Source organism: Phoca vitulina, unplaced genomic scaffold (assembly GCF_004348235.1).
Source record: "Phoca vitulina isolate PV1807 unplaced genomic scaffold, GSC_HSeal_1.0 scaffold22, whole genome shotgun sequence".
In the NCBI taxonomy this organism is placed as follows: domain Eukaryota; kingdom Metazoa; phylum Chordata; class Mammalia; order Carnivora; family Phocidae; genus Phoca; species Phoca vitulina.
The window spans coordinates 14712668-14739281 of record NW_022589725.1 but is presented as its reverse complement, the minus strand read 5'-3'; the positions used below and the strand labels follow the sequence as shown (position 1 = coordinate 14739281).

The following is a 26614-nucleotide window of genomic DNA, read 5'->3' as shown; positions in this document are numbered from 1 at the left end:
ACTATCTCTCTGTCAAATAAATAAAAAAAATTTTTTTTTAAAAATTTATTTTAACAGGGGCGCCTGTCTGGCTCAGTCAGTGGAGCGGTGGACTCCTGATCTCCAGGTTGTGAGTTCGAGCCCCACATTGGGCATAGAGATTATTTAAAAATAAAAGCCATAGTAATAATAATAAAATAAAATAAAAACAAAATATTTAAAATAAACAGTAAGTAAAAAAAATTTATCATAACAGATCACAATCATTATACTCATGATGGTAATCAATGTTTATTAAGAAGACAACAAAAATTCTGTGATTAAAGGTCATTTGTTTCGTCATCTGAAAAAAAAAACATAGATAAGGGAATGTCCTTGCTCTTAGGAAATAAACACTATAAAGTATTTAGAGGTAAAGGGGCACACTGGCACCAATTTGCCCTTAAATGGTTCAGAAACAACAATATGCATATGTATGGGAGAGGGAGAATGTAAAGCAAATGGAGGAAAATGTAAACAAAAGGAAAATCTGGTTAAAAAGACATTCATTCATGAGTTCCTACTACTAGTCCTACAACTCTTCTATAAATTAAATGAGGGATTATATCAAATAAAAAGATGCCCCCTGAAAATTAATGTTAAAAAAATAAACCACACAGGGGTACCTGGGGGGCTTAGTCGGTAGAGCACGCACCTCTTAATTTCAGGGTTGTGAGTTCGAGCCCCACATTGGGCATGGACATGGAGCCTACTTAAAATAAAATTTTAGGTGCACCTGGGTGGCTCAGTTGGTTAAGTGTCCGACTTTTGATTTTGGCTCAGGTCTTCATCTCAGGGTCCTGAGTTCAAGCCCCGCGTTGCGCTCCATTAATTAGTTAATTAATTAAAATACTAAAAAAACAAGGGCCGCCTGGCTCAGTAGAGCATGTGACTCTTGATGTCGGAGTTGTGAGTTCGAGTCCGATATTGGATGTAGAGATTACTTAAAAATAAAACCTTGAAAAAAAATTCTTTAAACAAAAAACAAAAACCCCACACATGTGGGGTGCCATGCTGGCTGAATCAGAAGAGCATGCAACTCTTGTTTTCGGGGTCATGAGTTCAAGCTCCATGTAGGGTGTAGAGATTACTTAATTTTTAAAAAAAGCACACATAAATATATATATCCTTCATGCCTTTGTGCTAATCAACACATTGATGGACTTACACCCATGTCATGGTTAAATATTATATTTGTGTTGAATTCTACCACCATTTTTTCAGCTCTCACAGCAGCTACAGGTTTTAATAACATGCAAAAAGCTAAGCACTGTGCTTGTTGCATAATAAGTACCTCAGATGCGGTAGGTATTTTTATGAACAGGTGACTTCATCTCTCTGTCTCGATTTCATCATCCATAAAATGGAGGTAATAAGAATCCTTACTTCGTAGAATTGTTGTGAGAATCATATGAGTTAATACATATCGGGCTTTTTGAACCATAACAACCATAAAGGTGCTTGTTAAATTAAAAAAAAAAATACATTGTTATTGGGGCGCCTGGCTGGCTCAGTTGGAAGAACCTGCAACTCTTGATCTCAGTGTCGTGACTCTTGATCTTGGGGTCCTGAGTTCGAGCCCCACGTTGGGCATAGTGATTACTTAAATAAAAATTTTTAAAAAAATATATTGTTATTAATAGTGAATTCATGCTCCCCTGCTCCCCTGGCTGTCTCAGCCCTTAGCAGGTGCGGAGAGGAACACTCCCGCTGCCCCCTCAGCATCACAGAACCCTGTCCCTTGGGCTCCCTGCTGCTTAAGGCAAGCCCAGTTCACCTCTGGATCTGCAACCAACATCTAGTGTGATGAGCCCCATTTCACAGTCAAGGAAACTGAGGCTGTGCAAGGTAAGGCAGTTTGCCTGAAAGCCATAACTGGTTGGTGGCAGAGCTGCAACTAGACTCCCAGTTCGACCCCCACTCTGCACGGACCCCCACCCCACCCCCATTCTGTGTGTGCTATGCTAAGGAGTTTGAGCCTCAGTCAACTCCCAGTCTGATTGGAATAATAATAATAGTAATGCCTACTTCCGGGAGTGACTGCAGGGATCCGCAGAGCCCGTGTATGTGAAAGAGCCCTATTGTAAAGTACTTGGTCTTAACTGCAGTGTCATCTGAGGCCACGTTCATGTGCAAAGTGGGTTCCTCACCTTTCGTTTTCAACAGAAACACCCAGACCTCTCTACCCCAGTCCACCCACAGAATTCTTTTATGTCTTTTTTTTTTCTTTTATGCCTTTTTTGAACCTAAAAATGGGCCATTGAAAGATCTGCTTTAAATATACCTACCTAGACAAGTACACAGTCTGGCCAGGTATTATTTGTTATTATTAAATAAGTATGTTAGTAGCAGCCATCAAGAGATGTGCCAGACACTTGGCTCAGTGTTTTGCACGTATTACGCACTGATTCTTGGGGCAGCTTCATGAAGTAGAAAGGAGTGTTATCTCCATTTTACACAGGGGGAAACTGAGGCCCACAGAGGCAGAGTAATTATTCGAAGTTATACTGCCAGGAAGTGTGCTGAGAGCTGGGATTAAATTCTAAGCTGGTCTTAACCACCTTGCTACCCTATAAAAGGTTTAGCATGGTTCCTAGGAGGTGGCACTGATGAACAGGGGAATGGATCCTACTTCTCCCTAAGAGCCCTTTGCTGGCTGCACAGACCCACTGACCTTCCTTTGCCTGGGGATGTGAGTCTGCCCCCTACCCTCTGAGCCAGGGAAACTCTATCCTGAGGCGTTGCTCCTCACACCTTCTATCTACTCCTTTCTCTCCTTCAAAATAGGGAAGTGCCCTGGGGTGGGCATGGAAGTTAGGATAGGAAGTGGGCTGCCCTTCTCCTTGTCCTGCACCTCTCTCTCCATCCCCTACAGAAGCAGTTCTTTCCTTGCTGCTGTCACTGAAGAGGATGCCTTGGTGGAGGAGTGTGTGGATATTTATTTAATTTATGGAACTACCTGCCAGGTGCTATGGTAAGGACTGGGGATAAAGCAGACAACAAAAAGGGACTTAGTCCTGGGGCTGCCCTCCTGGAGCTTACAACTGAGTAGGGAAACAGACACGAATTAACTGAATTGATCTCATGAACAATTATGAGATTACAATTGTGTTAAATGCTAAGAAGACAAGCACAGGGTAAGTAAGAGGAAGTGCGGCTGAGAAATATTCTCTGAGAAAGAGCTCTAAGGGAATGCAGGCTACAGGGTGGAGGGAAATGTGTTCTAGGCAGTGGGAATAGCACTTGCTAAGGTCCTGGAACACAGGGAACTGAGGGGAGGCCCGTGTGGCTGGAGCATGCAGGGGGAGAGAGAGAATCTGGTGAAGAAGGCAGGGGCCAGATCATGAAACCTTAAGAAATGAAGTCATTAGGGCGCCTGGGTGGCTCAGTTGGTTAAGCAACTGCCTTCGGCTCAGGTCATGATCCTGGAGTCCCTGGATTGAGTCCCGCATCGGGCTCCCTGCTCTGCAGGGAGTCTGCTTCTCCCTCTGACCCTCCCCCCTCTCATGTGCTCTCTCTCATTCTCTCTCTCTCAAATAAATAAATAAAATCTTAAAAAAAAAAAAAAGAAATGAAGTCATTGGAGGCTTTTCAGAAGACAGGTTATTAATGTGATCAGATGTAAATAAAGCATTTTGCATAGTGTCTCGCACAATGGTAGCTGGTAGAAGGCAAAAAAGCCCTCCCTTCATTTAGGATAGTCTCTGTATCTACAGATATATAGTCTCTGTATCTATAGATAACATTTTATCCCAATTTCTCCAGACATCAAGTGAATGAATGCTCAAGTTATTTATTATCATTATTCATAGTGATAATAGTACTCCTAATTTGCTTCCCCTGAATTGCCTAAGGAGATAATTTTTTTTAAAGATTTATTTATTTATTTATTTATTTATTTATTTATTTGAGAGAGTACATGCATGGGCACGGGGAGGAGCAGGGGAGAGGGAGAAGCAGACTCCCTGCTGAGCAGGGAGCTGGACACAGGGCTAGATCTCAGGATCCTGAGATCATGACCTAGCTGAAATTAAGAGTCAGAGGCTTAACCAACTGAGCCACCCAGGTGCCCTGGAGATCATTTTTAAAAGGTGAAAGACATGGTTAAGAAAACACAGCCCTGGGCGCCTGGGTGGCTCAGTCATTAAGCGTCTGCCTTCGGCTCAGTTCGTAATCCCAGGGTCCTGAGATCGAGCCCTACATCGGGCTCCCTGCTCCGCGGGAATCCTGCTTCTCCCTCTCCCACTCCCCTTGCTTGTGTTCCCTCTCTCGCTGTGTCTCTCTGGGTCAAATAAATAAATAAAATCTTAAAAAAAAAAAAAAGAAAACACAGCCCTGGGGCGCCTGGGTAGCTCAGTCAGAAGAACACAGGACTCTTGATCTCCACTTTTTTTTTTTTTTTAAGATTTTCTTTATGTATTTGACACAGAGAGAGCACAAGCAAGGAGAGTGGCAGGCAGAGGGAGAGGGAGAAGCAGACTCCTTGCTGAGCAGGGAGCCCGATGCGGGGCTTGATCCCAGGACCCTGGGATCATGACCTAAGCCGAAGGCAGCGGCTTAACCAACTGAGCCACCCAGACGCCCCTTGATCTCCAGTTTTGACTTTGAGTTCCACATTGGGTGTAGAGATTACATAAACAAACTTTAAAAAAAAAAAAAGGAAAGGAAAGAACACAGCACTACTGTCCCCCGCCCTCACAGTGGCCCTTGTGAGAAGAGCCTCCACTGCAAAATAGTCTGTAATCTGTCTTTGGCTTTTGACTTGGGTCCCAGGTCTAAACTATTGATTGCTTTCCTCATCCTGAGCCTTAAACAGACAGCATGCCTTACTCTTGAATGTCCCTCCATATGTATTTAAGTTTTTTATTTATTTAAGTAGTCTCTAAACCTGAGGTCAAGAGTCACACACTCTTCTGACAGTGAGCCAGCCAGGTGCCCCTCCTCCATATTTTGTGGTGATCATGCAATGAGGTATTCATCCATACTTGATAGGTTTCTACTTTTTGGAAGTTCCTTGAATAAGTCTTGCTTCAGCCACTTGCTATCTGGTAGAACAGCCTCGCCTGTCCAGATGTGGTCTGATGAGTGTCCAAAGGGATGACGCATGCCCTCATGTTTGTCCTCATGCACACTGGCATGAACTTGAGTCTAGAGATCTCCCTGAAGAAACATCACCTGGGATGGTGGTAGTGATGGCGACAGCAACAAGCAACTAGGCCGTGTTTACCTTTTAAATGTCTAGGCCCCAGCGCCCATTCTGGTCCCATCCTCGGGGCCTCCAGGAAACCTCTTGCCCACCTCCCAAGTTCTAGGGTGCCCACCCGAAGTTCTTGTCTGCTACACCCAGGCAGATGCCTAAAGGATCTTAGATGATAGAGGCATAGTCCCCCTACTCCAGTACCACCCTCTGCTTGAAACCTCCACACAGGTCACTCTCAGTGCCAAACCCAAAGCCCTGGAGGTACATGGGGAGTACGTTAAGGCCACGTTATGTTCATATGTGTAACATTTAGTCCTTTGCTTGGTCGACCCACGTGAACAAAATGTCCATGTCAACCTGTATGACTCTGCCATTCTTTGTAACTGCTTCACAGAATCCCACGGTATGAACGGGCTGCAATTTATTGCACAGTTGATCCTGTTAGTGGACAATTCATTGGCTTACAGGTTTTTCCCATTACAATCCTGGTTACCAAGAGCATTCCTCTACATTCCTCCTCATATGTATGTACATTTCCGGTTTTTACAGTTACCATTCAATTGTCCAAGATGACTATATAACAATTTATTAATTACTTGTATAATTTTCCAACATTTTATTATGGAAAATATTCTAAGATTCAGCCAAGTTGAAAGAATTTATGGGGAACCCCCTTAGACCTCCTACCCAGATTTTGCCGTTGACATTTTATACATCTCTCCATCCATCCATTTATCCATCCATCCATCCATCCATCTATCCATCTTATCTTTTGAAGCATTTCAAAGGAAATTGCAGACATCAGTACACTTCCTTCTGAACATTTCAACATGCATTTCATTAACTAGAGTTTAATATTTGTTTATACTTTTTTGTCTTCAATGTAAAATTTACATAAAAGACACAAATCTTTTTTTTTTTTTTTTTTTTTAAAGATTTTTATTTATTCATTTGCGAGAGAGACGGAGAGAGAACAAGCAGAGGGAGAGGCAGAGGGAGAGGGAGAAGCAGACTCCCCGCTGAGCAAGGAGCCCGATGCGGGACTCGATCCCAGGACCCTGGGATCATGACCTGAGCCGAAGGCAGACGCCCAACCATCTGAGCCACCCAGGCGCCCAAAAGACACAAATCTTAAGTGTACATTTACTGAACATTCATACACGCATACACACACTGTGTGTGCTCCCCGTGTACCCAAACCCCTATCAAGATATAGAACATCATCATCACCCTGGAAAGTTCTATTGTTCCTTCCAGGCAATCTCTGCCCCAACTACTACAAAGATAATTAGTGTTCTAATTTTTTCCACCACTGACTGCCTGTTCTAGATCTTTATATTTTTTAATGGGGGGGGGGATGGGGGACACTCCCCACGTACACATTTTTTCTGCCTTCTTTTATTTTAATGGGAGGAAAACAAAAATCTCACCTCCTCTCCAGTGCCTAAAGGAATGTATTTCTTTCTGACCAGATAAGTTCTATTCCTCCTTTGAGTTCCAATAAGCAATTAACTTCTCATTCCCTGGGACACATGTATTTAGGCTCTGAGCTACCTGAATGCAGGGACTACATTTATCCCCACAGTAAGTGCTCAATAAACGTTTCTTCCCTTGAAACCCTTGCTTATTATCTATCTTTCTCTCACTTTCAGACAAACCATAAAGTACCGGTGGGCCTTCCTTTATTTTTGGAAGCTTAGGTTTGACTGCTCAGGGAGGTAGGATGGTAAAGGGAAGATCAGCAGCCTGATCTCATTCTTCCATCAACCCACTGAGTGACCCTATGCAAATATTTTCCCCAGTCTGGGCACTGGCTTCCCACACTGTCAAGTGAGGAAGATGGTACAGTGTGGGAATGGGGCCAAAAACCTTGGTGTCATTTTTCACTCCCTTCTCTCACGCAGGATCTGTCAGCACATCTGAAAGGTTTTCCTTCAACTCTGATTCCCAATCTGACCCTCACCACCTTGTTGCCAGCGCCTTGTACAAGCTACCATCCTTACTCCACTAGAATCTTGCATCAACCCCTCTTACTGGGCTCTCTGCTTCCAACCTTGCCCACTCCTGTCTCCTCTTCCTGAGCAGACTGGTCTTTGTTCAAAGATCTCCCACGACTCCCCATCTCACTTAGGGCAAAAGCCTAAGTCTTTCCAATGGCCCACAAGGGCCCCTATGACCTCGACCCAATCCCACCTTCTACTGTCTTCAGTTCTCACCCGTGACCTCTGCTTTTCCTTGAACACACCACGCACACTCTGACCTCAGGGCCTCTGCAGTTACCCCTCTACCTGGAATTCTTCCCCCCAGACATTTTCATGGCTCATTTCTTCACTTCCTTCAGGTCTTTCCTCAGATAACACTTTATTAAAGATGCCTTCCCTAGCCTGCCTATTAAAGAGCAAGCCCCCACCCTCCTCCCCCAGCACTCCCCATCCTCAGGATCATCCAATGTGCTATGTATTTACTTACTTATTGCCGCCTGTCTACCTGACTAGAATGTAAGTTCCACGAGGGACAGCTCATCTACCTGTTTTGACTGCAGCTATATTTTGTTCACTGTGCACCTACATTAGGGCCTAGCTCATAATAGGTGCTCAGTAAATATTTGTTGGTGAGTCAGGGAACATGGGCTTGGGACTTAGCTCTAGCGATGATCTTTTCTATCTAAGGCTTGGATTCCTCCCTTAAAAAAAGCTCCCAATCTTTTCCTCATTGTATTGTTGTGAAAAGTTAAATGGTACAGGAAACACATGTTACAGAGTTGCCTGGCTGACAGTACAGAAGCCCTGTGGCTTAGGGCACGGCTTCTGACACCTGAGTGACCTGCCACGAGGTTCCCTGGCCCTTCTAGTACCTGCTTCAGAAGTTTCCTTAAGGTTATACAAAAGCCCCATGGAACGTGCTTCACACAGTGTCTGATACAGTAATAGTAACCGTTGTTGAGGGACTGGAAAAGGATTCTACTTCTTGGATTTGCTCTGGATCTGGACTCTGCCTCCTCTTTTGTTTTGGGATAAACAGACCTGTCCAGACCTGTCCTTATCTCCTCTGGGCAGGCCCTCTCCCACCAAGCTTCAGGAAGTCCTTATACACAGCTTGTAGATAACCCTGCCGGCAGGCTGGCCTTCAGAAAGTGATTACTGAGTCATGCTGACCTGGGGAGTAGTGAGAGAAGGTAGGGTGACAAGCCCAAGACCCCCAGGCTTCCCCTTGATTGTTATGTTGATGCCCATGTCCAGGGCCAGTCAGAGGTGGACGACTTAGTCTGCTTAACTTCCATTCACCTTTCAGGTCTACCCACAGCTGGCTTACCCCCCCCACATGCCCCCCCCCCCCCCACCGAACCTGCTCACCAACCGCCCCTCCTTCCTAGCTTCATACTGCCCTTCAGCGACTCTTCAAATCCAGTGTGTCTCCCCCGTTAGATTGTGAGCTGCATGGGGGCAGAGCAGTAATCTGTCTAGATCACCGCGTGGCCCCAGCACCTAGCACAGGGCCTGGCATACAGAAGGTGGTCAATAAATATCTGCTGCCCGGAGGACCAAAGGGACTTTCCCATCTTTCAGATAATAAAAGTGGTCTAGAAGAGAAAGTTCCCCTGGCAGCCCCTCCCAGGTTACACCCAGGTCTCTTCTCAGCACCCTGCAGCGATTTGCATTGCAGTCCTAAAGCAGGGCTAGGCCAGGCATTCATTTTATAATTGTCCTGAGGAGAAAAACAAAACAGACAATAGAGATCCGAGGCCTCATTTTCTCAGGCAAAGAGATTCCTACCTTGAATTTGAAATAAGGGGCGAGAGATTCCCCAAAGGTGGAGGCATTATCACCCCCACCCTCAAAACTAGGAACTGCCCAAAGGGCCCTTTAAAAAACAAATTTCTAGGGGAGGCAGTTTAAAAGTCCATTGAAGCTTAGGCCAAGGATCTTAAAAAGGTGTAACCTTTACCCCAGGAATTCCACTTGTAGAATTTATGTCAAAGAAAAATCTTGAGATTAAGGGAGACTTTTGAACGGGTAAGCAAGTTCTTCACCACCTCCCATGCAAAAGTCAAGAGAACTGAAATTGTCCTAGGAGTCCAACAATAGAGGGCTGTTTACATTAATGTGCAGATACAAGGATAGAAAACTGAAAGAGGAATTGACTCCTCTCCCCATGGCTTCCAGCAAGCTCAGAGCCAATTTGAAATTCAACCAATAATCTCTCCACTGCTCCATATGTTGGTGAGTTTGCGCCCTACCTGGTCCTGATTTACCTTTCTTTTTTTTTTTTTTTTTTAATCCTCCTACTTTAAGTGGCTCATTTCTTCAGCCAGTAACAGTCTTCCAACAGGGGAGTTTTTGTCTGGTTCACTGCTCTGTCCCAGCACCCAGCATGATGCTCACTAAAGACATGTTGCATGAATGGACAAATATATCCACAGGGTTGACTTAAAATCTTGGCCAATTTGGCAACTCCTACCCAAACGAAAGGTGGCAACCCAGCAATTCCATTCTAAGATCCAGTAATGCCATTCTTAAGATACCTGTATACATGGATACCTGTGTATGTGAAAAGGCAAGATGCTAAATAGTGTAAGAGTGTATATATATATATGTATATATATATATATGAGTCCATGGTTCGAAGCAAAAATAACAGAGAAAATAAGTGTAGGCCATTCCAGAATGATCCTGAGAGCACATATGGGAAGTTCCGATCTCACTCAGTCGTGGGACCTTGAATAGCACCTTTCCTCTATCAGCCCCATCCCCCCTCCCACAAAAAAACAAGGATAAGAGTTAAGACCTCCTGGGGGGCTTACTGAGAGGATTAAGGAAGAAAATGCATGTAAATGCCCAGCACTTCTACAGTTAGTACTGAAAGATATATTAAAATAGAAATTTATTTCCCTTGTGACAGGATGGGAACAAAGATCATTTAACTTCTTTTGACCCCTTTAAAATTTATTCTGTAAGTAAACTCAAATTTACGAAAGAGTTGCAAGAATACCCGTTATACTCTACCCAGAGTCAATAATTGTTAACCTTTGCCGTGTTTGTGCTATTTATCTCCTCTTCAATTTTTATTTCTTCAACCATTTTATCCCCCTTTACCTTAAATACTTTCAGCATGTAATTCTGAAGAACAAAGACATTCTCCTACATAAGCAAAGTACAATGATCAAATTCAGGAAAGTGAACACTGATACAATATCATTATCTAGTTTACAGTCATGTTCAGATTTCATCAGTTGTCCCAATAATGGGGTGCCTGGGTGGTTCAGGCGGTTGAGCGTCTGCCTTCGGCTCAGGCCATGATCCCGGGTTCCTGGGATCAAGCCCTGCGTGGGGACTCCCTGCTTGTCAGGGGAGTCTTCTCTCTCTAAAGTCTTTTTTCTTTTTTTTTTTTTTTTAAGATTTTATTTATTTATTTGACAGAGAGAGAGACAGTGAGAGAGGGAACACAAGCAGGGGGAGAGGGTGAAGGAGAAGCAGGCTTCCTGCTGAGCAGGGAGCCCCATGCGGGGCCCGATCCCAGGACCCTGGGATCATGACCAGAGCCGAAGTCAGACACTTAACGACTGAGCCACCCTGGCGCCCCCTCTCTCTAAAGTCTTTAAAAAAATTGTTCCAATAATGTCCTTTTTTAAAATTGTGGTTAAAAAAAAATAAGACCCACATAATATTTACCGTCTTAACCATTTTCCAAGCATACAGTTCAGTAGTTTTTTATTTATTTTTTATTTTTTTAAAGATTTTATTTATTTATTTGACAGAGAGAGAGAGAGGGAACACAAGCAGGGGGAGTGGGAGAGGGAGAAGCAGGCTTCCCGCCACGCAGGGAGCCCGATGTGGGACTCGATCCCAGGACCCTGGGATCATGACCTGAGCTGAAGGCAGATGCTTAACGACTGAGCCACCCAGGCGCCCCAGTTCAGTAGTGTTAAGCATATTCACGTTGTTGTGCCAATAATATATTTTATGGTAATTGTTTACCTCCATCCAAGACCACACATTACATTTAGTTATCTTGTCTATTTTAATTTCTTTTAATCTGGAGCAATTCCCCAGCCTTCCTTTGTTGATGACTTCCATAACATAGGTGTTTTTGAAAAGTGTAGGCCAACTGTAATTTTGCATTTGTCTATGTGCTTTTATCATAAAGGAGCTAGTATTGAAGGTATGATGAGGATAATAATAAATGGAAACACGAAAATGTCCACAGTATATTCCCTCCCAGTGTTGGGTAGGAGGAGGATCTGGAATCTATCCCTTCTGTCATAATGCCCTTGGGCAACATACCAGATCCTCAGGGGTGATAGAAACGTTCTGCATCTCACATCAATCTCAGTATCTCATCAATGTCAGTATCTCACTTTGCAAGATAAGATCTGTATATTGAGGGATCTCTCTGTATTATTTCTTACTACTGTACATGAATCTACAATTATCTCAAAATCAAAAATTTAATTTTTTTAAATGCTTTTGGCATTTCAGAGCATGAAGAGTCAACCTTTCTCTGGGGAAGAACTTGGCCCCTTGGTGAAATTCCCAGCGGGAATCCTTGTGCCTGAGAAAAGACTTCTTAATGAGCTCCTTTCACTTGCAGGGGAGGGGGAGGGGGCCCTCTTTTGCCCTCCACAGGGACATTTTAAAGTGAATGAAGGGAGCAAGGTCCCTCATTAAGGCTGAAATGGGAGCTGCTGGGGGCGGGGGTTCTCTAGAAAGGAGGCCTGGCCCCAGGTCTGCATTTCCTGCGACAAAGTTATCGCATTAACAATAATCACCACTCCTTCCTTCATCCTAGAATGGACTGTGAAGGAAAACATTGGAAAGACCTTTTTACCTATTGTTTTCGTTAACTGACAAGTTCTTAATAAAACTGAAAAACTGTAAAGACCTAAATAGGCAACCATGGGGATTAGTTATGGGCATTATATTCTGGCTCAGTAGAATAGTATGCAGGCTCTTATGATCATGTTTGCATAGCGTTTACAGTTGAAGCCAAGACTGGAGTTGTCTGAGATTTTGAGGTTTCTTTTAGAGGACTTGGGATTACCCTCAAGGTTGAGGAGTGCTGGGTGGGAAGGAGAGTGAGTTGCTCTTAAGTGCCTCATCCAGGGAAGTGAACCTGCCACCAGACCCCTATTCAGGGTGAAATGCTAATTTCTGGTTGTTCTCTGAGAGATCAGTCATGGTCCCTACCTAGGAAAGTTGGCCATTCTCTTGCTATTTAGAACCCAAATAGTCTGAACATAACATTCCTTGACACTTCCAGGAATTTCTCAAAAAGAAATAATCAGATGTGGGGAAAAATGTGTACAGGGATGCTTATTGCTATATTCTTTCTATAAGATTGAAAAACTGGAATAATAATAGCAAGCATTTATTGAGCACTTACCATGCGCCAGTTGCTGGACTAAGTGTTTTACGAGCATTGTCTCATATCGTCCTTTCAAGTAGGTTCTATTATTGTCTCAATTTTTACAAATGAAAAAAGAAATGGAGGCACAAAAAGCTTAGTAATTTGCCCAAGACAACATTATTAGTAAGTGAGGGAGACAGATGGGCAAATGACAGCAATAACACAATGTGATAAACATTAAAATAGAAATAATATGAGCAACAATAGGTAGATGGTGCAAAGTATTATCATTACACATGCTGTCTATTCGGGTCTTCAAATAAAGCCTGGCACACGGTGAGCATCTAAAAATTGTTGTTATTATTTATACTTCAAACTTGAATGTGCCCAGGAATCACCTGGAGATCTTGTTAAAATGCAGATCCTGAATCAACAGGTCTGGGTGGGTGGGTGCTACAAGTCTGCATTTCTAACAAATTCCCAGATGGTGTCCGTGTCCTTCAAGGACCACACTCTGTCTATCAGAGATTAAATAGGTTGGGGAAGGAGGAAAGCCCTGAATATGTAAATACAAAACAAATCACAGAAACCCCAAGGACCTGTGACATGGAAGAAAACTAGAAGGCAAGATAGTCACTGTGTTACTACGGTGTTGGACAGCAGCTTCCAGTGAATTTCTTTCTCCTTCTCTCTTTTCTGTCACATGGACTAATTAAATTCCACAAATATTTATTATGTGCTTCAGCACCAGTCACTGTGGGAGCAGAAATGAAGGAAATCCACTGCTTTCCTCAAGGAATTTTTTTTTAAATAAAATCTTAAAAAAAATAATTTAAAGAAACACATCAAAACCTCAATGAGATACCACCTCACACCAGTCAGAATGGCTAAAATTAACAAGTCAGGAAACGACAGATGTTGGCGAGGATGCGGAGAAAGGGGAACCCTCCTACACTGTTGGTGGGAATGCAAGCTGGTGCAGCCACTCTGGAAAACAGTAGGGAGGTTCCTCAAAAAGTTGAAAATAGACCTACCCTACGACCCAGCAATTGCACTACTGGGTATTTACCCCAAAGATACAAATGTAGTGATCCAAAGGGGCACCTGCACCCCGATGTTTATAGCAGCAATGTCCACAATAGCCAAACTATGGAAACAGCCTAGATGTCCATCAACAGATGAATGGATAAAGAAAATGTGGTGTATATATATACAATGGAATATTAGGCAGCCATCAAAAAATGAAATCTTGCCATTTGCAACGACGTGGATGGAACTATAGGGTATTATGCTAAGCGAAATAACTGAATCAGAGAAAGACAAGTATCATATGATTTCACTGATATGAGGAATTTGAGAAACAAGGCAGAGGATCATAGGGGAAGGGAGGGAAAAATGAAACAAGACTAAACCAGGGAGAGTGACAAACCATAAGAGACTCTTAATCTCAGGAAACAAACTGAGGGTGGCTGGAGTGGAGGGGGGTGGGAGGGATGGGGTGGCTGGGTGATGGACATTGGGGAGGGTATGTGCTCTAGTGAGTGCTGTGAATTGTGTAAGACTGATGAATCACAGACCTGTGCCCCTGAAATAAATAATACATTATATGTTAATAAAAAAATAAATTAAAGAAACACACTTAAAAGGAGTGCATCTCATTGTATATAAGTTATTCCTCAACAAAGTTGATTTAACACTTAAAGATATAAATAAATATAATGCCCCAGCAGAGATCTTTTTTAAAAGGTTGAAAATATTTTAAATTAAAAATTCCTGGATGGTGAGTCAGGGGGCCTGAGTTCAGTCACTGTCAGTAAACTTGAAGGTTTACTCTCTTCCAGGTACCTTGGACTTGGAGAAGTGCCCTGCATACATTTTCAAAGCACTTTGTACTTCTCGGCATCAGTTAATAATTTCACACACACACGTGTGAATTTCACACGTGTGTGTGTGTCTGCTATCCTGACTAAACCCCGACTTCTCCAGGGCCAGGCACTGCATCCGGCTGTCACTGTGGTGTCCTAGCACCTGTCATGGTATCCACTCTCCAGTAGACACTTGATTTATTACCTGTTGAATGAGTGCATGAATGAAATAATCACTAAAGGGAAGGCACTTGGCCTCTAGGTCAAAGACATTTTGTTCATATCCTTCCAGAGGGATTTTTAGTGAAGGGTAGAGAAGAAAGCCTGGTAGGGAAAGCCAGCCAATCCTTTCCATAGTCCCCCACCCCATGTTTCTATGCATCCCCTCCCTACCCTCAAGGCTGAGGGTGGGGGGGGGGGGGTAGGTGAAGAAGCTCTTGGGCTTGGGGGTCACGTCCTAGATTCCAGGGAGCACTTCTCAGTTTTCTCATCTGTTCAGTGGGGATCAGGGTAATAGTTACCCCGGGCTGTGAGAGGTATTTGGGAAAACACAGCATAGGGGTTAAAGTGTTTCAGGTTAAAGTGATCATCACCCTCCTAATAAACTCCCTTCATGGACCTGAGCACCACCCTCCCTCCCACTATCACAGTCCTTGCACTTCTGGGGGTCAGTTTACTCCACTCCAGAGGTTCTCAAAGTGTGGTCCCTAAGAGCTTGTTGGAAATGCAAATTCTCAGGCTGTACCCTAGACCCTTCTGGATCAGATACTCTGGGGGTGGGGCCCAGCCATCTGCCTTACACCAAGCCCTCCAGAAGATGCTGATGCAAGCCCAAATTTGAGTCCTTACTGCTCTGCTCTGATATAAGCTCTCCTAAGGAGGGACACTGGGCCTGCGTTGTTCACTTCTCTATCCCCCTGGCCTGGCACAGTACGCGTGCGACAAGAAATCTGCTGAATGCATCATACCTATGTTAATAGCAGCTAGCCACTGATTGAAGACTTTCTATGTGTCAGGCTAATCTTCTAAACGTTTTGGGAGAATTACCTCAGTTAAGCAGCCATCCCTGGGTTCATTTTACAGAGAGTGAAACTGGGGCGCAGGGAGGCCAAGCTCTGTGTTGTGGGGTCACCCAGAGGGAGATCCGCTAAGAAATCCCACGTTTGGCAGCTTGGCTCCTTGGGGCTCTCCAGGGGTCGCAGCGGCGCGCGCCTCTGCCGCGCTGCTCGTGCGCCCCGCCCCGCCCCGGGGTCCGCGCGTGTCCGCGAGGCCGCCCCGCCCCCGGGGCCCGCGCGTGTCCGCAGCTCCGCGAGGCCGCCCCGCCCCGCCCCGGGGCCGGCTGGGGGAGGAGCGCGGCGGCGGCGGCGGCTGTGGCGAAAGTGCGGCTGCGGAAGCGCGGCGAGGCGGGCGGCGGCGAGGGAGGAAGCTGGGAGGCGGCGGGCCTTGCGGAGCCGGGCGGACGCCATGGGCCGGCTGCACTGCACGCAGGACCCCGTGCCCGAGGCCGTGGGCGGCGACATGCAGCAGCTGAACCAGCTGGGCGCGCAGGTGGGCCGGGCGGCCGGGGCGCGGGCCAGCGTGGGTCCCGAGGGCTGAGGGAGGGGAGGGGTGTGGGCCGAGGGCCGCCTGGGGGTGAGGAGAGTGGGAGGGACTAGGCAGAGGGGCTTCTGGTGTGCAGTGTGGCGCTAGGGAGATTCAGGGACGGGCTAAGGGGAATCGGGGATCTGAGGCGAGTTTGGGGGGCCGAGGGATCTCAAGAGGCCTCCGGCGCAAGCTGAGGGGTCCCGGGGAGGGGAGTGTGGGGACACAGGTGGGCGGGAGTCCTGGGAACGAGGAGAATTTGTGGGGGTCTTAGAGGACCTGGGGGAAGTCTCCATAAGGCTGAAGGGAGTTTGGGGAACTGAGGTAATAGTGGGAGTTTGGCGAGCTGTGGAATTTGGTGCTCCAGGGAGGGACTGAGATGTTCAGTAGGGAGGCTAGTGGGGGAAACTGCGGGGGGTCTTGGCATCCAGCGGGGGCCGGGGGAAGGGGGAGCCTGGAGTGGGGGGCAGGTAATCCGCGGTCACATACGGGTTTGGGTAATGGCCAGGCCAGGGTGGGGACTGTAGGGGCCTGAGATCAGGGCCACACCCCTAACCCCCAATTAAGGGGAATATCTGGTAGTCCTCAAAGAAAAAAACCATATACTCTTCACTGTGGCGGACCCCCCCCCGCCCCCACACACACCCCCCTTGGTAGTAGAGGAGCTGGCAAAGCTGTTTTTTGCTTGTTCAGCCTGCAAATGCCAGCCAGCCAACTTCCTGCCCCTGTGCTGGTTGGGCTGCCCTTTTCAAAGCACCAAGGCAGCCTAAATAAATAGGTTAAAATGACACCTCTCATCACCATTGTAAAGGTGCGGCTATTTCCCCCACTGGGTTGTAACTTCTCAGGAGGTGGGGTCCCTCTCCTTCATCTCAGCATCCCCCACAACTTACTGTTTTCTCATAAAGTAACACGAATTATAATGCCAGACATACTCTGAAACCCCTTTGTCCAACAAATAAATAAATTGCAAGCCACAAGTCTAACTTTACATTTTCTAGTACTCACATATAAAAATTAAAAAGAGAGGCGCTTAGCTGCAACTCTTGATTTCAGGGTTGTGAGTTCAAGCCCCACATTTTGTGTAGAGATTACTTGAAAATAACATCATTAAAAAGTAAATAAATAGGGCGCCTGGGTGGCTCATTCAGTTATGCATCTGCCTTTGGCTCAGGTCATGATCTTGGGGTCCTGGGATTGAGTCCTGCGTTGGGCTCCCTGGCAGGAGAGTCTGCTTCTCCCTTTTCCTCTCCCCCTGCTTGTGTTCCCCCTCTTGTCTGTCTCTCTGTCAAATAAATAAATAAATAAATAAAAATAAAATCTTTAAATAAATAAAAAGTAAATAAATAAAGGGGTGCCTGGTTGGCTCAGTTGGTTGAGCGTCTACCTTTGACTCAGGTCATGATCTCAAGGTCCTGGGATTGAGCCCTCTTTTGTCAGGCTCCTTGCTCAAGAGGGAGTCTGCTTCTCCCTTTGCCTCTCCCCCCCTCCTCCACATCACTTGTGCTCTCTCTAATAAATAAAAATCTTTTCTCTCTAATAAAAAAGGTAAATAAAAATGAAACAAAATATGTTTTCTTTAATCCCCTATACTATCATTTCAACGTGTAATCCATATGAAAATATCAATGAGATATTTTACTCTTTGATACTAATTTTTCAGGTTCTGCTGTGCACTTTACATTTATAGTACATCTCAATTAGACTAGCCTTTTTCAAGTGTTTAATAGCCACATGTGGCTAGTGGCCACTGTTTATCATACAGCAATTCTAAGTGCTCTTATGTATATTATTAAGCCTTTAAGTCCTTAGAACCACCCTAGGAGGTAGGTACTATTATTATCCCCATTTTCAGATTAAGGAAACTGAATCACAGAGCAGTTAAACAAAAATAGCTGTCATTTATTGAGCATGTACCATGTGGCAGGCATTGTTTTCCAGTGCTTTATGTGTAACACCCCTAAAAAGGTAGGTGCTGTTATTATTCCCATTTCATAGATAAGAAAAATGGTTCCGGGAAAGAAATTGACCTGTTTAAGGTCAGGCAGCCAGGAAGTGGTGGAGCCAGGAATTCAGGACCAGATGCTTGACTTTAGATTCTGGGGAATGAAACAGAACAGAGCTTTGTAGGTGATCTCCCCAACTAGGTAGCTTAGTTTTCACTTGTTTATATGGCAGGATTTTCTGGAAGATTTCCATTTGGAGAATAAAAAACATTCTGCTGCTAAAAAACTTTTTGGAGGCTACAGGATGGTAGGATCCCTAAGGTTACCTCCAACTTGGTATTTATGGAAAAAACATAAACCACATTCTTTAAAATCAGAGCTTGCCTTCATATTCTAACTTTAAAACATACTCTGGGGGCACCTGGGTGGCTCAGTAGGTTGGGCGTCTGACTCTCGATCTCAGCTCAGGTCTTCATCTCAGGATCACGAGTTAGGCCTGTATTGGGCTCCACGTTGCGCGTGGAGCCTATTTAAAAACAAAACAAACAAAAAACCTACTCTGGATCTTTACCTGTTTGTTTTTTGTTTGTTTGTTTGTTTGTTTTTAGTAGTCTCTACACCCAGTATGTGGGGGCTCAGACTCACAATCCTTATGTCGGGAGTTGCATCCTCTTTAGACTGAGCCAGTCAGGTGCCCCTTTACCTTTGTTTTTTAACACAGAAAGCTTTTTCCTGATGAGCAATTTACCAGAATCCTTTCCCTGCCTTTTGTTGAATGATCAGATTTTTCCAAGTACCCACTCTGTTAGCTGAATTTATTTTGAAGTCTGAGGCCTAGGCATCAATGAGAAAAAGAATCAGTGTATCAGTGTGGGCATCAACATTTATTGCTCAGTGCTTGCTTCGGCAGCACATATACTAAAATCAACATTTATTGCTCACTCAGTGGGTATTTTTCTGAATGCCTACTGTACACCAAATAGCCACTAAACCCAGTGGGGTTTGCAAAGGCACGATGGACACAGCCTCTTATGCCGGGGAAGTTGTGATCTGCTAGGGCAGGTCAGAAAACAGAGATCCAGCACAGTACTAAGTGCACCTAGATGTGTTCTCTGATGCCTGTGGCCAGTCCTAGGTAACGTGCATCTTTGAGAATAGATTAAAAAAATAATTTTTAGAAAGTTTATGAGAGAGGAAATTCAGAAAAATAGAAGAAAACAAATGGTCTACAATCTTCTCACCTAGCTGTAAATGAAAGCAACACATACAGTTAGAAAATTCAAATAGTATTCAAAGGTCTAAATTTTTTTTTAAGATTTTATTTATTTAGGGGCGCCTGGGTGGCTCAGTCGTTGGGCGTCTGCCTTCGGCTCGGGTCATGATCCCGGGGTCCTGGGATCGGGCCCCGCATCGGCTCCCTGCTCCACGGGGGGCCTACTTCTCCCCCTCCGACTCTCCCTGCCTGTGTGTTCCCTCTCTCGCTGTGTCTCTCTCTGTCAAATAAATAAAAATCTTTAAAAAAAAAAAAGATTTTATTTATTTATTTGAGATAGAGCACAAGCCTGGGGGTGGAGGAAGAGGGACAAGCAGGTTCCCCACTGAGCAAGGAGCATGAAGTGGGGCTGGGTCCCAGGACCCTGGGATCATGACCTGAGCCAAAGGCAGATGTTTAACCAACTGAGCCACCCAGGCGCCCCCAAAGGTATAAAATTAAAATATCTATTTCTCTTGTCTGCAGAAACTGTCATTTTAATAGTGTCTTTGTAGAAAAAAAGTCTGCATCTGCCTGTATATATACGGGTATCCGTTAAAATCTTTTTTTACACAAAAGGGATTGCATGATATTCCTTGAAATGGCTCTACCATAATTTATTTAACCTGCTGTATATTAATAGACACTTAAGTTGCTTTCAGTTTTTTGTTTTTATGAACAATGCTGTCAATGGATTGCTTTGTGTAAATGTGTCTGGGTTTACTTTTTGGAACATATCTGAAGGATATACTTCCTGCAGTGGAATTACTAGGTCAAGAGATACAAGCATTTAAAAATTAGATACAACTATCAAATTGCCGTCTGGAAAGGTTGTCCCAGTTTTATCCTCTCATCAACAGTGCAAGCATATCTGTTTCCTGGTACTTTGACCAGCACTGGTGTTATCAAACTTTTATTTTTGAAGATCTGATAAGTTAAAAAGTGGTACTTCCTTATTTTACTGATTTGCATTTCTCATCTGGAATGATCTTGACCGTTTTTCCATACATTTACTGGTGAGAATAGTCAAGATTTGATTTCATGGATGGTGATGAGCAGATGAACATTCCAGAAGGAGACAGCTATGCAGATATAAAGGCAAAGAATGGGGAAGGTGTTTAGGGAAGATTTATTCAACAAATACTTAACTGTGCACTTGCAATAACTACGACTCTGTGACCATCCGAAGGCATACAAGGAACCTTCTCTGCTAAGACAAGTCTGTGTTTCTTATCAAGATTTAAAATTCTAAGTGCCCTCAGGCAAGGTTCCAGGAGGGAGCCTCAGAAGTTAAGAATCTGGGTAGGTCACTTTCTTGTTGGGAGGGTCATGGTGTCTTGGCAGCAGGACATTGAAGGATAAAGGAGGCTTTGGAAAAGAGGAGATAGGGATGGGGCTCAGTGTGTCCTGCAGACCAGATTAGGTTGAGGCCTCACAGGGAGGTTGAGCCTGAATGCTAGGCTCAGGCCTGGAAATGGAAAAGCCACTGGCAGTCTTCTCAGCTGCTCCATTTCTTAAAAGGCCCAGGGTGACATAGGAAATACAGTTAGCCAAAGATCTGACAGTCCACAGATTGCAGGGGGAAATACGGAAAACTCATAGTCTGAGGACACAGTCTGAAACTAGTCACTGACTTTTCTTGTTTTTACTGTATAGAATCAGTAGTTATGCAAGGCTAATACCACTATCATTATTACTGCAGAAAGACAACCCCTGGATCAGGCTTGGTTAAAATGTTTCCAGGGAATATCCATGAAGTTTTTAGAAAGTAGAAACCTCTGTGCAGGTGGGAGTATAAATCCATGCAACTTCTTTGCAAGACAGTTAGGCAACATTTTCTCAGAATTTAAAATGCATATATCATTTGACCTAAGATACATTTTTTTTTTTTTTTTAAGATTTTATTTATTTGCGAGAGAGAGAATGAGATAGAGAGAGCATGAGAGGGAGGAGGGTCAGAGGGAGAAGCAGACTCCCTGCTCAGCAGGGAGCCCGATGCGGGACTCGATCCCGGGACTCCAGGATCATGACCTGAGCCGAAGGCAGTCGCTTAACCAACTGAGCCACCCAGGCGCCCCACATTTTAAAAATGTATTTTATAGACACATATGTCACAAAGAAATATATGGGAGGATATTCATTGCAGTATTACTTAGAATAACAACAAAGCAGGCACACACCCCTTAAGTATATACAGTTGAATGCTGTGCAGTTGTTAAAAGAATTGGGTAGAGGGGGCCTGGCTGGCTTGGTTGGAGGAGTGTGCTACTCTTGATCTCGGGTTGTCAGTTCAAACCCCAAGTTGGGTGTAGAGATTACTTAAAAAAAATAAAATCTTTTTAAAAAACGGTAGAGGGATGCCTGAGTGGTTCAGTCAGTTAAGCGCCTGCTTTGGGGTCGGGTCATGATCCCGGGGTCCTGGGACTGAGCCCGGAGTCAAGCTCCCTGCTCAGCAGGGAGCCTGCTTCTCCCTCTGCCTGCCTCTCCCCCTGCTTGTGCTCTCTCTCTCTGACAAATAAATAAAATCTTTAAAAAAAAAAAAAAGACCGGTAGAATTATATCTACTGACAAGATGAATCTCTAAGATATAATTGGATGAAAAAAAGCAAGGTGCAGGGTGTAGGTTCACTATCATCTCCTTTGTGTGTTTTTTTTTTAAGATTTTATTTATTCATTTGACAGAGAGACACAGCTAGAGAGGGAACACAAGCAGGGGGAGTGGGAGAGGGAGAAGCAGGCTTCCCGCAGAGCAGGGAGCCCAGATGCAGGGCTCGATCCCAGGACCCCGGGATCAGGACCTGAGCAGAAGGCAGATGCTTAAGAACTGAACCACCCAGGTGCCCCATCATCTCCTTTGTATTTATTTATTTATTTTTTTAAGATTTTTTTTTTATTTATTCATTTGAGACACAGAGATACAGAGAGAGAGAGAGAGAGAGAGAAAGCATGAGCAGGGAGAGAGGCAGAGGGAGAGGGAGAAGCAGGCTTCTCGCTGAGCCAGGAGCCTGATGTGGGGCTCAATCCCAGGACCCTGGGATCATGACCTGAGCCGAAGGCAGACGCTTAACCATCTGAGCCACCCAGGCGCCCCATCTCCTTTGTATTTAAAAGAAATTAAATTCAAATGCAATTCTGGGAAGGCCACAAAGGTGTTAGCAGTAACCACCTGTGGGCAGTGGGACTGAAATGGGGGGCGGGCAGGGAGAGCCATTTAATTTTATTACTAAAAAAAAAATGAAAACAAACTTTTAAAAATAATAAAATAAAATCTTAAAAAAATAAAGAATAAGAGGAGCACCTGGGTGGCTCAGTTATTAAGCGTCTGCCTTCTGCTGGATTCCTGACCCCAGGTCGGGCTCCTTGCTGGGTGGGGAACCTGCTTCTCCCTCTCCCACTCCCCTGCTTGTATTCCCTCTCTCGCTGTCTCTCTGTCAAATAAATAAATAAAATCTTCAAAAAAAAAAAAAGAATAAGAGACTGTTCTAGGACAGTAGATTAAAATAAAGTGTAAACTCTACTGTTTTGTTATATACATAATGTTTATTGTGGGGAAGAAACCCAGAAAATATGGATAGACAGAAGAAAATAAAAATCACCCAAAATCCCACTACACAGAAATAACTGCTTTGAAAGACAAGGTAGAGAAAAAAAAAATTGTATAGTATGTTAACATTTGTGGGGTGTGGAAGAAGAAGAAATCATATTATTTGGATTGGCTTATGTTTGAATAATAAATATGTGGAAATATAAACAAGAAAAAGCAACTACTATTAATCTTCCAGTGATCTCCCTCTCAGGTCGTGTGTGTGTGTGTGTGTGTGTGTGTGTGTGTGTGTGTGTGTGTGTACTTGGACCCTTGAGATATGTATATGCATGTGTGTGCATACACTCACAATCGCAATATGTATCTCCCAAGTGTTCCAATAAAATATACGAGTTTTTCAGACAATATAGTAGTACTGATATATTGACACTGGGTAGTGGGTGTTGTGAATATTTGAACTTAAAGATGATCAAACAGGTATCAACATCTGTGTGTTCTCTCTTAAGAGTCTATAGTTGGATGGGACGGGGGAACACTGACCCAGGAGTAGAATGTTACTGATGTTCTGTGTTATTCTCTTCACAGCAGTTCTCGGCCTTGACAGAAGTGCTCTTCCACTTCCTAACTGAGCCAAAAGAGGTAAAGTACCTTGTGATAAGGAGAGTTCCTGAGTGTGGGTCTACAGCCCTGAGATGCTAAGCAAGTGAAGGCCTGGTTTGTTCCCTTTCTGCAGGTGGAAAGGTTTCTGGCTCAGCTCTCTGAGTTTGCCACCACCAATCAGATCAGTCTTGGCCCTCTCAGAAGCATCGTGAAAAGCCTCCTTCTGGTTCCAAATGGTGAGTAGCCTCTCTTAGCAGCTGAGGCTGGAGATGTTACTTGAATTCTTTCAGTCCACAGAGTCGGCAAGCTGCTCTGGGCACTGAGCCAGCGCATTCGGTAGAGAACCAGACGTGGGCAGGACTCGAAGTCTAGGGAGGGAAGCCAGGTACACAGACAACTGCAGGAAAATGTAATAGAGTACAGCTCAAAGTGCAATCTGCATCCCAGCTTCTATCCCCAAACTGCTATCTGGTCCTCTGCACAGTAAGTGCAGAAATTGAGAATAAGCATTTAGAAGCTTTTATAGCAATTTGGTAAAAATTTTTGAAACCACTGTTTTTTTTTTTTTAAATGGGGGTTGTTTTTTTTTTTTTTTTAGATTTTATTTTTAAGTAATCTCTACACCCAGTATGGGGCTCAAACTCAACCCCAAAATCAGGAGTTGCACATTCTACCAACTGAGCCAGCCAGGCACCCCAGGGGCTTGTATTTTTTTTTATTTAATGCGGTAAAATATACATAATGTAAAATTTACCATTATAACTATTTGGGGTTCATATTTTGTAATTTTTTTTTAAATTTTCACTGTACTTTACAAAAATATTAGTCCATGATGGATTGAAAATAAAAAAGTTCTTTCACTGCAGATGGTTTCAGAAGTAATATGCCTAAGCAATCAGGAAAAATTTCTAGCCAGGAGGGAGGTGATCACAAAGGTTTAGCTGTAGGGATATCCATCATACCACTGTTTTGATGATATAGAAAAATTAAAAACAAATTGCCCAGCAGTTAGAGATTAGTATAATGCGCTGTGGTCTGTTTTTACAGGGGAATATTGTGGTGGTCAAAAATTCATGGTCTTGAGTTAGGTAGATGTGGGTCTGTCAGTTGCTGAGTAGTGTCACTTTGTCCAGGTGCCCAGTCTCTCCCAAGCCTTAGCAACAACCCCTCTCCTAACATTGTTCCGCCAGTCTGAGCTTTTTCTTGGTATGTGAAGGGGGCTTGTTTTGAAGATTGAGATAATGTAAATGATATGCATAATGTAGTACCTCAGTAAGAGGTTGCTCTTATTTTTCAAATTCTGTAATAATTTAAAAAGATGCTGATGAAGAAAATGTAATGATATGGAAAATCATTCACAATATACTGTTTAATAAAAATGATAGTTTATTATACCACAGTCCTATTTTTGTAAAGAAAAAAAAAAAAAGAATGTTAACTGTGGCTATATCTGGGTGGAAGGACTACAGGCTGTCTTAATTGTTTATTTTTGACTGTATATTGTCTAAAGAGATGCTAGATTTGGCAATTTAATCACAGGTTAATTTTATGTAAAGAGAGAGGCGACGTTTGAGGCCAGTCTCAAAGAATGAATCAATGTTGACCAGGCTGAGAGGAGGTAAAACAGCATCCCTGGTTTGCACATTTTACAAATTGGCAGTAGACTGATCTTCCCAAGCTCTCAGCCCAGTGGTGCACTGAAAGTTGGGAGCCTCATTTGTTTGTTCCTGTTGGGCGCCTTCCCATATCTTAGTGCAGGTCCTTTCCTTTGCCTGTCCTTTGCTCCTGAGGTTCTGGGGGCTTGAATCAGAACATCCTGAGGTTTCCAGCTGTGAAATTTTCTCATCCTCTGTATGATTCTTGGATTTGTTGCCCTTGTGGTGGGTTAAAGGCATGTGAACCAAAGGCTAGATGACAATGTGCAGTCTTTTGTAACACGGGAATAAATTTTCATTGCAAACCTACAACAGTCCAGAGTCAGAAGTGAAAAATCCCTATCTGTTCTCCTGCTACTTGTCTCCAGACACCATCGCATTTGGTGTATATCCTTTTATATTTTCACGTCCACTGGCAGACACGCACATAGACATTCATGTAGTTTTGTTTTTCATGACTGGTAGTAAACCATAAAAGTGCTCTTGCATGGGGCTCCTGGGTGGCTCAGTCGTTAAGCGTCTGTCTGCCTTCGGCTCAGGTCATGATCCCAGGGTCCTGGGATCGAGCCCCGCATTGAGCCCTGCATCGGGCTCCCTGCTCAGCAGGAAGCCTGCTTCTCCCTTTCCCACTCCCCCTGCTTGTGTTGCCTCTCTCGCTGTGTCTCTCTTTGTCAAATAAATAAAGTCTTTAAAAAAAAAAAAAGTGCTCTTGCAGCTTGTATTTTTTCCTGTGTGGTATGTCATGGAGATTTCTCCATGTCAACTTCATTCTTCTGAGGGCTGTAATGTACCATGTGCTGGGTGTCTCTTCAGCTGGTCGGGGGTTTCCTGTTGCTGCACATCTTTGTAACCTTTCACTCTTAGAAACAGTGCCACAGCGAATGGCCTCAGGACATTGTACACTCTCCCGTGTGAGCATTTCTGTAGGGTAGGGGCCCGGGGTGCAGTGCCAGAGTTGTCTTTCTCATTCTGGCCTATACCTGTGGGGATGGGTTTGTCTCTGGGTAGAGACCTGTCTACCTGACAGCTGTTGTGGACACTGATTTTTCAGGAGACTTCGGTCTTCTGGTGTCCCTGCCTCCCTTCTTTCCAGTCTTCGTTAGCTCTGCTCCCCACCCCCTCAGTCCTGTCAGACTGCCTGCAGTCCTCCCCAACCCGGGAACTCCCGCCCCTGTGCTGCCTCAGAAAGCCTTCCTAAACCACTTCAATCCGCAGTGCCCTCCCTTCCTCTCAGCTCCCGAGAGATGGTTTTTATCTATAGTTATCATTTTGGACCATAATCTTTTACAGTTTTCTATTGCTCGGGCTGTTTTACATGTGTCTATTTTGTGGCTTTGACAGAGAGCTTGTTCTTTGAAGTCCGGGGAGGATCTTGTACTTCTTTCCTGAGCCAAGGTTACAAGTAAAGTGATGACATAAAGCAGATGCTTAGTACATGCTGCATGAGTTGAACTGAACTTGGGAGATCCTGTGACCCTCCCAGGGGATGTTGGGTGTATATTTTTTAGGCAAGATTGATTGTCATTGTTTATAGCAGATCATTTTCTATAGGTGCAGAGAACCCTGAGGAGCTCATAGCATACCATTCAAGAGGTGGGCTTGACAGGCT

At 44.2% G+C, this 26614-nt stretch overlaps 1 protein-coding gene across 7 annotated transcripts in view; it reads left to right on the top strand.

The window, feature by feature from the left end:
- Window positions 1-15813: 15813 nt before the first annotated feature.
- The window catches only part of COMMD7 (COMM domain containing 7), a 49895-nt gene continuing 39094 nt past the window's right edge, over window positions 15814-26614 (top strand). For 5 of the 7 annotated variants that reach the window (XM_032419328.1, XM_032419327.1, XM_032419326.1 and 2 more), the window contains exons 1-3: window positions 15814-15975; window positions 23336-23389; window positions 23484-23586. In XM_032419328.1, coding sequence (XP_032275219.1) covers window positions 15892-15975; window positions 23336-23389; window positions 23484-23586 — 241 coding nt within the window. In that variant the 5' untranslated portion in view covers window positions 15814-15891. The remainder of the gene's footprint in view (window positions 15976-23335; window positions 23390-23483; window positions 23587-26614) is intronic. The other 2 variants (XM_032419325.1, XM_032419323.1) reach the window with 1 other exon arrangement.